General features: G+C 35.8%; 1 protein-coding gene across 1 annotated transcript; it reads right to left on the bottom strand.

Moving 5' to 3' along the window:
- Nucleotides 1-3,828: 3,828 nt before the first annotated feature.
- LOC145053265 (lysine-specific demethylase JMJ26-like) lies at nt 3,829-13,912 on the bottom strand. Its single transcript, XM_079001270.1, has 14 exons — nt 12,709-13,912; nt 12,482-12,612; nt 12,292-12,388; nt 12,051-12,192; nt 11,608-11,671; nt 10,794-11,508; nt 10,277-10,606; nt 9,685-9,862; nt 8,968-9,110; nt 6,541-6,613; nt 6,370-6,455; nt 5,623-5,742; nt 4,802-4,866; nt 3,829-4,479 (listed from the first exon to the last, which is right to left on the bottom strand). The coding sequence occupies exons 1-14, from the start codon at nt 13,672-13,674 to the stop codon at nt 4,074-4,076; spliced, it is 3,516 nt and encodes a 1,171-aa protein (XP_078857396.1). The 5' UTR covers nt 13,675-13,912; the 3' UTR covers nt 3,829-4,073.
- Nucleotides 13,913-14,205: the final 293 nt, after the last annotated feature.

Raw genomic sequence — 14,205 nt, 5'->3', positions numbered from 1 at the left:
GAGTATAAAAAGAATTTTGTTTTTTTGTTTCCATACAATATGATTAAATTATATGACAAAGATCTTAAGTTGTGTTGTAGTTGTAACACCCGCAGATTCGAACTAATCAATAAAAACATTATAAGCGTTGAAAATGACTTTTTTTATAGAAGATTATTTAGGATAAAAAAAATTTAACCAAAGTTATAGTATATGTGACAAGGATTTCATACATATAGAGAACACTCAACTCTGACATCATACGAGGAAGTTATGATTTTTCTAATATTTTAGTGTAGTAGTATACGGCTCAGAAACCGAAATTGAAATCGATCGATTGTTAGGAAAAACAATCTAAACAATAGTTGAAGGTCTCGTCATTTACTATATGTCGATATAAAGACAGTCGAGAATGAATATCATATGAGAGAGTTATGAATTTTTAACGGACTTTAACGGTCTAAGTCTGTTAAGAATATAACTTTAAAAATAAAGTCAAAATTAGCCTACTAAGTCTAAATGAAAGTTCTAGATCTCATCGATAGCTACGCTTGGATATAAAACGCGTCAAAAACAGAGCTTGTATGAAGAATATATAAATTTTTAAAGAAAATATAATTTCTCGCGCGAACAGACAACATGCACTGACACTCCACCAGTTTTCCGACACGTGTCACCACCCAGAAGCTGTCACGTCACCCGGTCCGACCAATTTCACGGTGTGCACACTTCTTTTCATCCCTATAAATATGTTCGATTATCCACTCGTTTCTTCATCCCACCCCCCGATTCTCTCTAAAAACTCTTTCGTATCTTCAGCCCTTTATTCCCTAAATTCATGGCTCCATTGGCGAGGCCCTACGATGCCAGATAGTCGACGAAGTCGATTAGAAGCTCCCGGATCAGATTTATGCCCACATAATTCTCGGTTTTCATCAAAATACTCTGTAATTTAAGCTACACTTATTTTATTCAAGTGTAATTTTTAATTATAGTCATAATCATGATTATGAACCTATAATTAAGATTTATCTGTGATTCCAACATGATTATACTGATTGATCTATTTACGGGGATGATTTCTAGGCTAGATTTAGTGAGTTGTTTAAAGTGGGATTTCCAAACAGTATATTTTGTATACCAAGCGGATCTTACCTTCGATATGATCCTATCTGGTTGTTCCTTACTTGATAGATGTTGATGTAGACATTTAGATTAGTGAGGAATCTAGACTATCATTAATCGCCAGAAATATAAGACTAAGACTTAGTAATGTGAACCTAGGTCACGCCAGAGGAAAAGATAAAGTACCACGGCGAAATTCTGCTCAAATTATGAGGCATCCACTTTTATCAAGTAAGTGCATAGTTACTTTCATCTTACACACAAATCTAAAGTATTTAGATAATTAAAGTGCTTTGTGTGCTTATTATCCGTTATTGAAACCTTTTGTGTTAGATGAAATTATATAAGCCCATTTTACTTAACCATATATGTATTTTTTATACTTATAATATATGGGGTAGTGAAGGGTAAAGAGGGATGAAAATAATAAAGAGAGGTCGAGACTTTTATAGTACTACCAAACTAGTAATGTAGTTACCTAGTAGGATATTGATGATGACCACAGACAATTCTATATAGGTCAGGTCAAAAACATGGGAAGGCACACGACCTGTAGATGTTTAAAAGTCAATATGGATAGGGATGTAACCTGTAGATGTTTACAAGCCATATACAAGCAGGTTTACCACCTGTAGGTGTCAGTCTATCACACATGGGGATGTTTACAACCTGTAGGTGTTAATAAATCATTATGCGGGCAGGTCTACGACCTGTAGGCATTGAAGACATTGTGCATGGACGGGTCTATAACATGTAGGTGCTATTGAACTATACATGGGCAGGTCTTTGACCTATAGACGTTAAGGAACTTCATACGGACAGGACTACGAACCGTAGGTATGAATTATCCATGTGGGTACTCTATTCACCCCATGATTACCTTATTAACACATATTGCTAAGGAATCCCCGAAACAATATTATTCACTTAGAGATCCTCTAAGATAGATCCCTTGAGATTATCAGTTAGGATCAAGAAGTGAGAATAACAGAAACGGATAATCGGGTTAATTGTATGATGCAAATTATAAAAAACTGTTTATAATATTGTGGGTTAAAAACGTCTATGTATTCACTAGGTTTCCCAACCCGACCCACTCAGTTTTTTTGTAGCACAAGTAAAGGTACGAAGGTATTTACCATTTGGATCTGATGAGAGTTAAAGGAAATGTAGGCCATTAGATTTTGTAAGGCCAGTAATAATCGTGTTTATGCTTATTTTCTTGTATCAGTTAAGACATCATCAGTCTTAATAAATCAATGGAACATTTCTCTGGAAATACTTTTTATGGGACATATTCCGCTATTACAAATGAACTCTGTTATAAAATAAGCATAACTAAAAAGATATTTTTTACTATGAAAATGGAGATGTCATGATTGGTATCAGAGCATTAGTTTAAGCGAACTAGGAATTTTTATGATTTCTAGACTTAAACTTAGAATGTTAAATGATGATTGTGAGATGCATGTCTATTATATTTTAGGTAGTATACCTAAATTTACACGAGCACTAGAATAATTTAGGAATAAAATGCCTAAATTGTTATAATGTGCTAAAATGATTTGTATTATAGCATGCCTTAGGTTGTCAAACTTCTATGACTTAACTTAAATGAAAGGTATATTGCTGACCATAACCTGTAAATAGGAAATTTTATGTGTTCAGGTTTCTAAACGTTTCATCTTTTTTTGTATTTTGTATTCTGTGAAAGAATTTAAAACATGCATATCTCATCTGTTTAAAGTTGTATTGACATGTATTTTTTTTTCAGCGTGTAGTTTAGAGTTTGTATATGATTTTAGACTTCAAATTTATCGTTTTTGGTTTTATATTCAATGAGTTACTGTCCCCCGGAGTCATGATGTCATAGCTTGAATTTTTTTAGTTTTTCGACTATTTTTTTGTATTTTGTATTATGTGTAAATTTGAAAACATACATAATATTTTTCGTCTGAAATCATTTTAGCATGCATTTTTTTTCCAACATGTGGTTTAGAGTTTGTATATGATTTTAAATTATAATTTTATCGTTTTGGTTTTATTTTCAATGACTTATAATAGTCCCCCGAAGTTGAAATATCAAGTGAAATTTTTTAGCTTTTCAGGTATTTTTTTGTATTTTATATTTTGTGAAAAATTTTAAAATACATATCTTATTCGTTTGAAGTCGTTTTGGCATGTAGTTTTTGGTTTCATATTCAATGATTTACAGCACCCCCCCCCCCCCCAAAAAAAAATAAATAAATAAATAAATAAATAAATAAATCGCAGGACCAATCATTTCTACCAAACCACTTTGGTCCAAAAACCAGTTCCGATCCAATCCAATGCTCACCCCTATAAGAGATTCAATAGTTGTCCTGGTTGCGCCTGTTTTGGAATTTGGAAAACGGCAGGACCAATCACTTAATTTGGTCTAAGTATAAGATTATTAGTTACAAGCAAAGCTCTATTTTATGAAAAACTCACAAAGTAACCTTCTTTCAATATCCTCATCCACAATTATATACACAAATACAAAAAAGGTAAAGGGTTCAAGGTGAGAACCAAACCAAACACACAAATTTAGCATCGTCCACTCAAATGATCTAGGTTGCTATTCATTACAAACCTTAACACAACTATATAATGGTTTTTTTTTCCTTTTGGATCCAACTAGAGCTAATAAATCAGCCATTATTCAAAAAAAATGCAGTAGGAAGTCTCACAGTATAGCAATCATTTAAAATTTAATGCCACCCATTTCATCTATTTCCAACCAAAATCAAGTGTTAGTCAAACTCATACATACAAACTTTATGTTATATTTGCTTCAGGTATTAGTGTTCCCATTGTATAGGTGGTCCTTTGAGGACCTCATGACACATGTACTTCTATTTGTGTGTATGTCACAATCCCATAGTAATAGACAAAAGTAGGAATCATAGACATGTTTCTTGTAAAACAGCAAAAGATATTAAAATAAACTACAATAGCTTCCCATACAACATTGCCCATAAATGGCACTTAATGTCTTCATCTTCAGGCGACAAGTGGTCTTTCAACAACAGTGTATTAAGATGCATGTGATGCAACTTCTTAGCCTTCATTTCTTCCCTTTTTAGCTTCAAATCGAGTCTTTTTTCCATGATTTCAACTTTTTTTCCCATGAGTTCAACTTCTCTGTCTCTAGTAACCCTAATTGCACGAAGTTGTGCAACAAATTCATCAATAGACAGTGAAGAATGTGCTACCTTAGATTCTTGGTTGGAGTGTTCAGAATTGTCCCCTTCTTCACTTGCTGTGTCATGATCAATATCTACTCCCACTTCTTCACCTCTTGCACCCTTTTCACTATTTTGTGAGGTTTGGAGATTTTCGGTGATTGGAACTCTGTTAACATTCGGAAAAAAGTCCATATTTTCAGAGCATTCAGGGCTTAAATGATCCAGGGAGTCTTCAAGATGTTGAGAGTTCTTATATAAATTTGGATACGTTAGATCCATGGTACGAAATTAAAGAGATTAGAAATGAAAAGTTGTGAAAGTATATGAAAATATGCCGATACTAGGTTGTATTTGTAGAGAAAAATTAAGAATTAAAAAAACAAATAAGTATTATCCAATAAAATAAACCAACCAATAAGAGAATGCCATGTGGAAAGTAAAACCATATAAAAAATGGCTGGCTAAGATATGATATGGTTGATACTTACTTGGGAACAAAATTTTCCAAGTCCTTCACAGCTGCCTCCACTGCATGAACTGCAATTTTCTTCACCTGTAATTAATTAATTAGCAGCATAAAGCAATTGCACGATTACAGTTTATAACAAATAAAGTATGATATGTGGCAAAAAGACCGGTTTGACAGGTTCCATAACGGGTTGAAGTCAAACAGGAGTTGTGTTGACCAGACAACAGGTTAATCCAGTTTTAATAATCTCATAACTAATTAATATATAAAATATGACGGTAAAGTAAAACAATATTATATTTTTGAATTGAAATATTTAGGAGGTTGTACCTTGTCATTCAATCTGTTACCTTTTTCACTACTCTATTTTAGTTACCAATTTGACCTGTTACCAGAAACGTATAAACCCAAATTCCCCTCTACAAATAATAATAACCAGTGGGATGGCCTTATCGATCCCAAGGGTTTATTAATCCTATATTTTCGACACCATTTCTATAATGACCTCTTACATAAGTTCTATTTCTTTAAGTTCTGTGAAACATGGGGACCATGGCTGTGAACTCACTATTAGGCAGGACCATTTCTATTTTTTTGCAATTGGGCAGGGACTATTTCTGTAAATTTATGAAAGACAGGCCATTTTTGTAATTTTCTATTAAGCAGGGACCATTTTTGTAAAACTGCACAAGCTCCTAAATCTGCCTGTAAAATAGTTATATTTGATAACTGCATAGTGAATGCAACCTGATTACATATGAACCAACAAGAAGTGCAACTTTAGAACTGAAGGATGATGTCAGAATCAATATTGCATAATATAAAGAAGAGATTGTTTACCCCCAACTTATCTTCTTTAGCCCTATGATTTTGGGGAAGAAGGCGGAAATCATCTGTCAACCGAATGCATTCACCAACATTTTCAGGAGAAACAAAGTCCAGTGCCACTTTTATACATGACTGCAAAAAAAACATATTTATACAACACAAAAACAGAGACAATAATCTAAAGACACCACACTAACATCATACGAGAGTTGAGAAGAATCAATAAATTTCCATGAGACATTTAATTCAATAATCAGTTGCTAATGAACTAATATATAGACCTCCGAGCCTGACAACTCTAACTAACCGATATGGTGGGCATAAACATCATTGGTAAGCATGTAAACTTAATAAACACTACCTAAAAAGTATTTTCTATCTCCTATGCATACTTGAACAAGGGAATAAAGTTTTACAGGTAAACATATCACCATATCAACATACTATCAACGAACGATGCTTATGGGAAAAACAAGTATCCTTTATCTCATGCAACATAATGCATTTACAAGTGCAAGCAAACAGCATTTAGATGACTAGAAACACTCAAACAGAGATCAAAGATCAAGAAAAACATGCAGTATCAACGAGCAAGGGATGACCAGTTTTTCATAAAGTAGTACTCACAATATTTTTATGTAAGTCAACAGCATAGTGCACTACATGTTACCCCAAAACATCAAACCTTGATCCCTTTTAATTTCAGACGGAGCAAAAGAATGCAGTGAAAAACAATATAAAAAGTAGTAAGTTATTAACCTTTAAATTTCTAACTTGGTGGGCGCAACCAGCAGGTATAAAGACAGCATCTCCAAGCTTTTGGACAAAGCTCCATGGTTCAATTCCTAATGAGAACAAAAAAAATAAGCACAATCAGAACTTTTATATCAGTGAAAGCTGATATATAGAGCCTTGCACATGCATACTAACCAAACTCTTCCTTGAGCTTCCTTTTATGCTCCATTGTTAAGTAAAATGTTTGGTCATGAAGTGGGTGGATAACCTGGAGTATGTAAAAACAATAGAGCAATTTAAAATTTCACTATTTAGTATTGGGATGCTATACATATAAAAGAATCTCTATTAAGGGACTATGTTTTCACCTTCAAAAGTAACAAGGTTCATGGGTTTTGCAGTTTATTAATAGTTTGTAAAATTTCTGATTGCCGCATATGACAAAAGAAACAATAAGCACGAATGATGCATCTATGATAGACCCTTGTTGAATCTATCATATATCTCAAACATTCTACCATTCACACTAACAGAAATACTTGATAATATTCATAAAGATAGTTTTCTCACAATTCTAGAGGTGAGAGTCTCTCCAATAGAAGAACAATGTTCTCTTACAAATTAATTCTTAGCTATCATTCTCAGCAACTTCTAAGGCTATAAATACTACTACTAGGGCTTGAGGGAGTGGGAGGTGCTAAGCCTTGCCACCTCCCTCGCTAGTAAAGCGTTACACCATCCCTCACCATTCGCTAGCCAATTCGCCAAAAGTGGCTCGCCAAAGAGGTAATGAGAAGAGAGAGGAAAGAGAAAATGGCTAGGTGAGTTTTGATTGGTTGTTTTATTTTATTTTTCTTTTGTTTTTTTAAGTTTTTTTTTTTTTCCAAACTAAACCCTATTAAAATAACACACCACCACTCCCTACCAAATGCTAAAAATTAATTCCTACGAGAGAAAGCTGATGTGGCAAGGTGCTAGAAGTGTTACCACTCCCCCTAGCCTAAGAATGGGACAAAAAGGGAATGCCAGCACAAACAGACCAAGAGATTGTCCCCCACTAGGATAACCTAGACACAAACAAAGACACTTAATTAAAAAGACAAATCTACCCTTATACACCTAGGCTATAAACCAGTAAAGTTGGGGGCTTATCAATCTACATTCAGCTTTACAAGGCGCATAATTTGCTTTCAATCAATAGTGCAAATCTTGGAAGAATATTTGTACGTGTGATCGAATCAGATACGGTTTCTTAATACTTGGTTCATTTCATGAAGAGGTAAAGGCCTCAATTTAAGTACAAACTACAACCTAAGATAGGAAACCATAAAAGGCCTACAAATATATCTAACACTCCTCAAGTGGGAGGCATTAATCATGCCCAACTTGTGGCAAATAGAGGACTACAAAAGGGAAGTGAGGGAGCGAGCTAAGTTGAAAGCAACGAACAGATGAACAAAAATGAAAAGCTACATAACAACAACAGGTACACAGGGCTGCTAGGCCTGGAACGTGAAACAGGAACAGAAATACAAAGATCAGGAGGCATGAAAAACAGCTTCAAAAATCATGAACAGGAACAGAAACTGAAACTGATATGAAAAAAGTCAAGAATGGGCCCCTGGAATGGAATCTAGTCAGGAAGATCGAGAATGGGAAGAAGTCATAACAGTCAAAACCATCAACAGGTTCATCCCACCCAGGTTACTGAGCGGATAGTATTATCACAAGGAATTGATGAAACTTGGGACTCGAAACCTCCTTCTTCGGTGTAGGCCATGTAGTCACACTCACACCAGCTACAGTGGAAGAGATTTGAGCATGGAGAGGACCGAAGGAGGGCGATTTGGGAAGTGGTACTTGGTGTGCCAATAATTTATAATCCTTGCAATAATAACATTGTATTTGTATCTTCCTTTTCCAGCATTTCTAGATTGCAGATGCCAATGCCACAGCCTCGAATGGTTGAGGGTGAATTTTTTAAGTACAGTTCCTGAGCAAGATGATATGTAGATGCCATGACTATGAGTAGGTGTGACTCAACAGTAGGGGGCGAGCACTAGTAGATGTGAGATAAACGGCATCACGTCCGTCTTAGCCAAACACTCTTCCTAAACTTGCACGTCAGGAGTCACAAGGAAAAGAACCAGAAGAACTTCTGATAGCTTAGATACCATGGTGTAGTACTTTGTCTCTGAGTCGCCTTGCTCGTGTCGAAAGCAGGAACCAAATACAAAGCACACATGAGATAAAGATTCTTTTGTTAAGAAGAATAGGGTTCCAACAAAGTCAGCTCTGATACCATATGATCGAATCAAATATGTTTTCTTACTACTTAGTTCATTTCATGAAGAAGTAAAGGCTTCAAGTTAAGTACAGGCTACAACCTAGAATAGGAAACTATAAAAAGCATACAAATATCTTAGGAAACCCTAACAGCATGTATTATTACTATCTACTTGTGGAGTAATGACCTCAATTTATATACAATGTTTGGCCAGCAAAAGGAAACTAAACCAATCATAAGTAAGGACACAGATACAAATCAAGAAACCCTAATCTTAAAATATATGCACATCTTTATCACTTTGCAAAGTAAACATCAACCAAAGTAAGGATTACCTTCTGCACTGGACAACAATAGACATCCCGAAACTCTGTAAAGTGTTTTTTGAGATATTCCTGGAGTTTAGGAGTATCTTCCCTCCTAAAGATGTCCCACAAAGCACCTCCATCTCCTAGATCAGATCCATCCACACAAGTACCTGAAGTATGAAATATCATATTGGTTATTAACTTCTTCAATAGCTTCAATTTGCTCATTATTGCTAACTTCTTCATTATAAAAATTTACAGTGCATTTATCAGAAGACTTCATTTGTTTCCTGCACTTCACTTTCTTTCCCGCATTTCCATATTATCCTTTCTCTTTCCTTTAGGGGCGTATGGTTTGAGAATGCTGTGACCTGAATTAGGATGGAATGTTATCCATTAAGTTTTTGTGAACTCCAACTAAATTCAGTTTCATACTCAATTACAACCAAACGTGGAACTGGAACATAATTAAATTCCAATTCCAGATAAATCCCCGAAATCCAGCAAACCATACGCCCCTTATCTTCTTGATAGTTATCCAATGTTAAAATCAGCTTATTCACATCTTTCCTCCTTCAACGCACATTCATCTCATTGATTACTAATAGTTGTCATAAGACAACAAGGATCTGCTTTTTGGCTTGTTTCTAGTGTTAACACAGCAAACAGCTAAAGAGTCGTTTTGTCCTTCAACATCAATATCTCATGAGAATCTTTCAACTTTAGATTCAAGACAATCATTACCTAGTGTCCCTTTTTGGAAAGTAACATCTTTCATGTTATCAACATCAAGTTGAGTCTTCCCTACCAGTCCAAAAAGTTCCATCTCATCCTGAGCCCTATGCTGTTGTTTCAATTTATCAATCTCTTTAAGTTGTTCGGGGTTGGGGGTCACACTTGCAGTATGAGTCAACAAATTCACCTGCATATCAACGGAAATTATATTTGTTTAGAAGACTAAGGATACGTATGGGCGTATGGCACACCACAGCTAGCTTATTATTCAAGCTTTTTTAGGTTGTCATGTTTGGGAAACCAAAAAGTAGCTTATAAGCTAGCTTTGTAAAAAGCTACTCAGACTAGCGTTTCAACGAGCTTATCGAAATTTTTTTAGATTCTCCCAAATATACCCTTTATTAATTATAAAGAAACTCAATCTTCTACGTGCCCTTTTATGTCATTTTACATATTTCAGCTAGCTTGTCAACTAGTTTTACCAAGCGTCGGTTTTTAATAGCTAGCAGCTAGCTTTTCAGCTAGTCCACCAAACATAGCCTAAATTGAAAGTTTAAATCATTTCATTCATGTTTGGCATAAGTAAATAGCAAAATCATACCACATCAGAATCATCACAATGAAGTTTAGTTACAGAGTCTCCACGCCCCAATTCTTGAGCAACACCATAAGCTATATAGGTTTTAGGGCCAACGTCTGGCTTCAAAGAATTTTCAGGCAACTTGACTGCAAGATTAAGGTATCCATCACGAGGATGTGTATATTCTTTGAAGGGCAAGGAAGTGATGAACTCAACACCATGACGTGGTAACCGTTCTTCAAATAAATTTGATATGGGCCAGGCTTTCAACTTTAGGATATAAGGCCAACCTTCTATGTCATATTTACCCTCCAAATACCCAATAAAAAACTGATGAACACTAATATCAACCTGCATGTTATAAAAAAGTTGATTAGGCATGTAATATATCTCAATCTAGCATTAAGAAAAGAAGTTCAATATGGAGAGAAATATAAGATATTCTCCCAAGCTTGTATGAAGTATGAACTCTTGCACCCACCAATTACCATAGAACACAAATAATATTATATAGAAAAACAGCACATAATTAACCAACCTCACACCAATCCAAACAGTTAACAGCAGTCACATCCAAGAGCCTATCATGGTTGAGATTTGTAATCTGGCGAAAAGCACGCCACATGACCATGGGTTCCCAGCTCAGCCCAAGTGTAGTTTCAAGAACATTACTCACTATTACTGGCTCCCCTTTTGACCAGTGCCACTGAAAATGCTTCAAATCTCCAGTTTTAATGTCTATTGCACGTGGACAATACAAGTAGTTGTCATTGGAAATTTCACGAGATGCAGCTTTTCGTAACTGCTGACCACCACCATCTGAAGAACATGTGCACCATTTCTTAGGAATATCACTCATATCTTCCTCAAGTTTGTACATCTTTAAGAACTTCTGTGCTTTCTCTAGCAATTTTGGAACACTGTCAAGTGGTTTTATGTGCATCAACTCTAAAATCCCATGACCACAACCACCCATGGTTTCTGGTGGACAAGGGATTCTGCCATCATCCAGAGACTTCCATTCATGAGTTTGCTTTTCCTTTGGTGCAGGATCTTCAGCAGCCTTCTTTACTTTAAGGCGCTTCCCCCCATGTAAGTAATCAGGACCTGGATCATTAAATTCAAAAATAACTTCTTCCTTGTTTCCTTGAAGGTTGTCATCTCGCAATTCCCAGCAACATTGAAGGCAAAGGTCATAATGACAAGAAGGGCATCTTCTATGCAAGTCGAAAATCGAAGTTTTACAGCAGTCACTGCATGGTGTATACATCATGTGAAAATCAAATTAGGAAACCATTATGAAACAAAACCCTCAAATACTTGAATCATGATCACTGAAATGACATACATACCAGCGGACGCGTTCATCCACAAAGCACTTTACCTTCTTCAACCGTACCTCTGATAAAGAAGACCCTGTCCAAGAAATAAATTTAGAAAAATCTACATAAAGTATCACTTATCCTTCCCAACCATCATTTTAGTGAACAAACTCACACTATCATCATTCCATCTCACCATCTTTCCGCATTATTTTACTCAATTTTGATAGGAAACCAAGAACTAGCCATACAGATGCATAATTCTTCATGAAACATCTACGCACCAAGCCAACCAAAAAAAGAATTAAAAGACGTTGTCATATGATTCTTTGTTGGCTTTGCAGTTATGCAGCATGAACTATGATCAACAAGACAACTTTTCAAATTGAGTGCAAGGTCAAAGTTCATGTTCATGTTCATTAGTTATGAGATCAAATAACATTATTGATTTAAAAAGATGAACAACCAAATACCTTGAATTTTAGACTCTATTGCTTTCTCCTTTATCTGCTCCTCATTGATGCGTTTCAAGAATGGATAAAGCACATGTAGGATATAAATAGAATATCGAACTTTCTGATCATCATTAGGTTTGAAATCAATCTTCTTTTTCACCTAAAAACCAACAACAGGTTCAGTATTGCATTTCTTTTTTGCGTAAGAGTAAGAACATAAATAAGATCCATAACAAAACATTAAGATGCAGGAACCAACTTTAGGGTGCACATCACGCAAACAATGTTTACAGTTGCAATTGTCACAGCAAACAGGGCAACACTCAGCAAACATCTCCTCTGTCATGTTAGGGTACCTACAGAACAGAGTAAACAAGGAGAATAAGATGAAAATGCAGTGAAAAAGAGCAAATTCCAGATAACAAAGATAAAGTTTTGACCAATCATACCATGTTGTCATGCAAGGAACACAGTAACGCTTTGTAGTGCATTTCTGACACTGAACAACTCGTCCCTTGTCGTTCCTTTGACACTGATGACACATGTTTGATTTCCCTTGTAGTACATGAACTAGATTTCCCTGTCAATTGATCAAATATGTGCAACAGCAATCAAGCAGATTTTCATGAAATATAAAAAAGAGAAACAAGGAATGAAAAGGGACACAGAATATTACATTTTCATTGAGAACCATGTTCTTGGCATAATTATTCAGCTTGAAACCATCCTTCATGCTGGAGTTGGAAGCTTCATGTTTTCTATCTCTGGAAGGACTTTTTTCAGATTGAATCGTAGCCCCAGTGTTTCCATTGTGCTTTTTCCAACCTCTTTTTCTACCTCTATTCTTCTTCATCTGAACACCCTGTTTCTCCTCTGCTTCAGGTTCAGAAACCCTATTTTGTTCTTCATTTCCTTTAATAGCTTCATGTTTTCTATCTGTGGAAGGACTTTTTTCAGATTTAATCGCGGCCCCAGTGTTCCCATTGAGCTTTTTCCTACCTCTTTTCCTACCTCTCTTCTTCTTCATCTGAACACCCTGTTTCTCCTCTGCTTCAGGTTCAGAAACCCTATTTTGTTCTTCATTTCCGTTAATAGCTTCCTGTTTTCTAACCGTGGAAGAACTTTTTTCAGATTTAATCGCAGCCCCAGTGTTTCCATTGTGCTTTTTCCAACCTCTTTTCCTACCTCTCTTCTTCTTCATTTGAAGACCCTGTTTCGCCTCTGCTTCAGGTTCAGAAACCCTATTTTGTTCTTCAATTCCTTTATCGTCCATCAAAACAGTTCGTTCCTCTTTTATATCCTGATTCTCTTTCTTTTCAGCCAACAATCCCGCTGTGCTACTGCTACGTACAGCATTATAGCATGGAGAAATAAAATTAATTTCGTCTACTTTTTCGTGATTGAGAAGCAGAGTATGAGGAGAGCGCAAAGAAGAAGGTGCACGACAAGCAAGATATCGGTCCCGATCATCAACAGCACGGCGCCGTTTGTGATTATCACCAGCAAGTAGACCACAAACAATAGGATGACGCCGTTTCTTGTCATCAACAGCAACCTCACCCTTCACCACTGTGTCACCGATTTCACCGTCATCTATATTAGCCTCAGTAAGACTCCCGTTCTTCGTAATCGTCGTCGCCATCAATTGACACTAATTCTTGAGAATCGAGAAGAACAGGGGATTCTATGTATATCTAGAAGAGAAATTAGGGTTTTGAATGCAGAATTCTTCCCGCCCGGTGTAGTCCACCTCACATGTTTCACGTACACATAGGGAGGAGGGAGGAGACAAAATGCGCGTGAGACGAAGACGATCTCTGAAATTCTGTTGCAGACAAACATTCACCTCCCACCGATCTTACTGGCGATTGGTGTACAACTGTGCATATAAGACAAAAGAGCATTAAATGAAAAGAAAGTGAAAGTGAAAATGTATTTGATAGGTGCATGCATTTCAAAGCAACAATAACATGGTTAAAGCTAAACCAATGAGACTTTTTTTTGACAACTATATAAATATAGTATAAAGATGATTTCAAAATAAATATATTGTTTTGTAGAACCTATCTTCGATAAAATCATACCAAGTTTCGACTATCCAATTTGGATTTTTCTCCCTTTTCTTTAACAAATGTCGTGAATGTTTTATGAAAATAAAAACTTCTTGGATTAA

Source organism: Lactuca serriola, chromosome 5, assembly GCF_051521515.1.
Source record: "Lactuca serriola cultivar US96UC23 chromosome 5, Lser_US96UC23_V15, whole genome shotgun sequence".
NCBI classification, from domain to species: Eukaryota; Viridiplantae; Streptophyta; class Magnoliopsida; order Asterales; family Asteraceae; genus Lactuca; species Lactuca serriola.
This window is presented reverse-complemented; position numbering and strand designations above follow the sequence as displayed.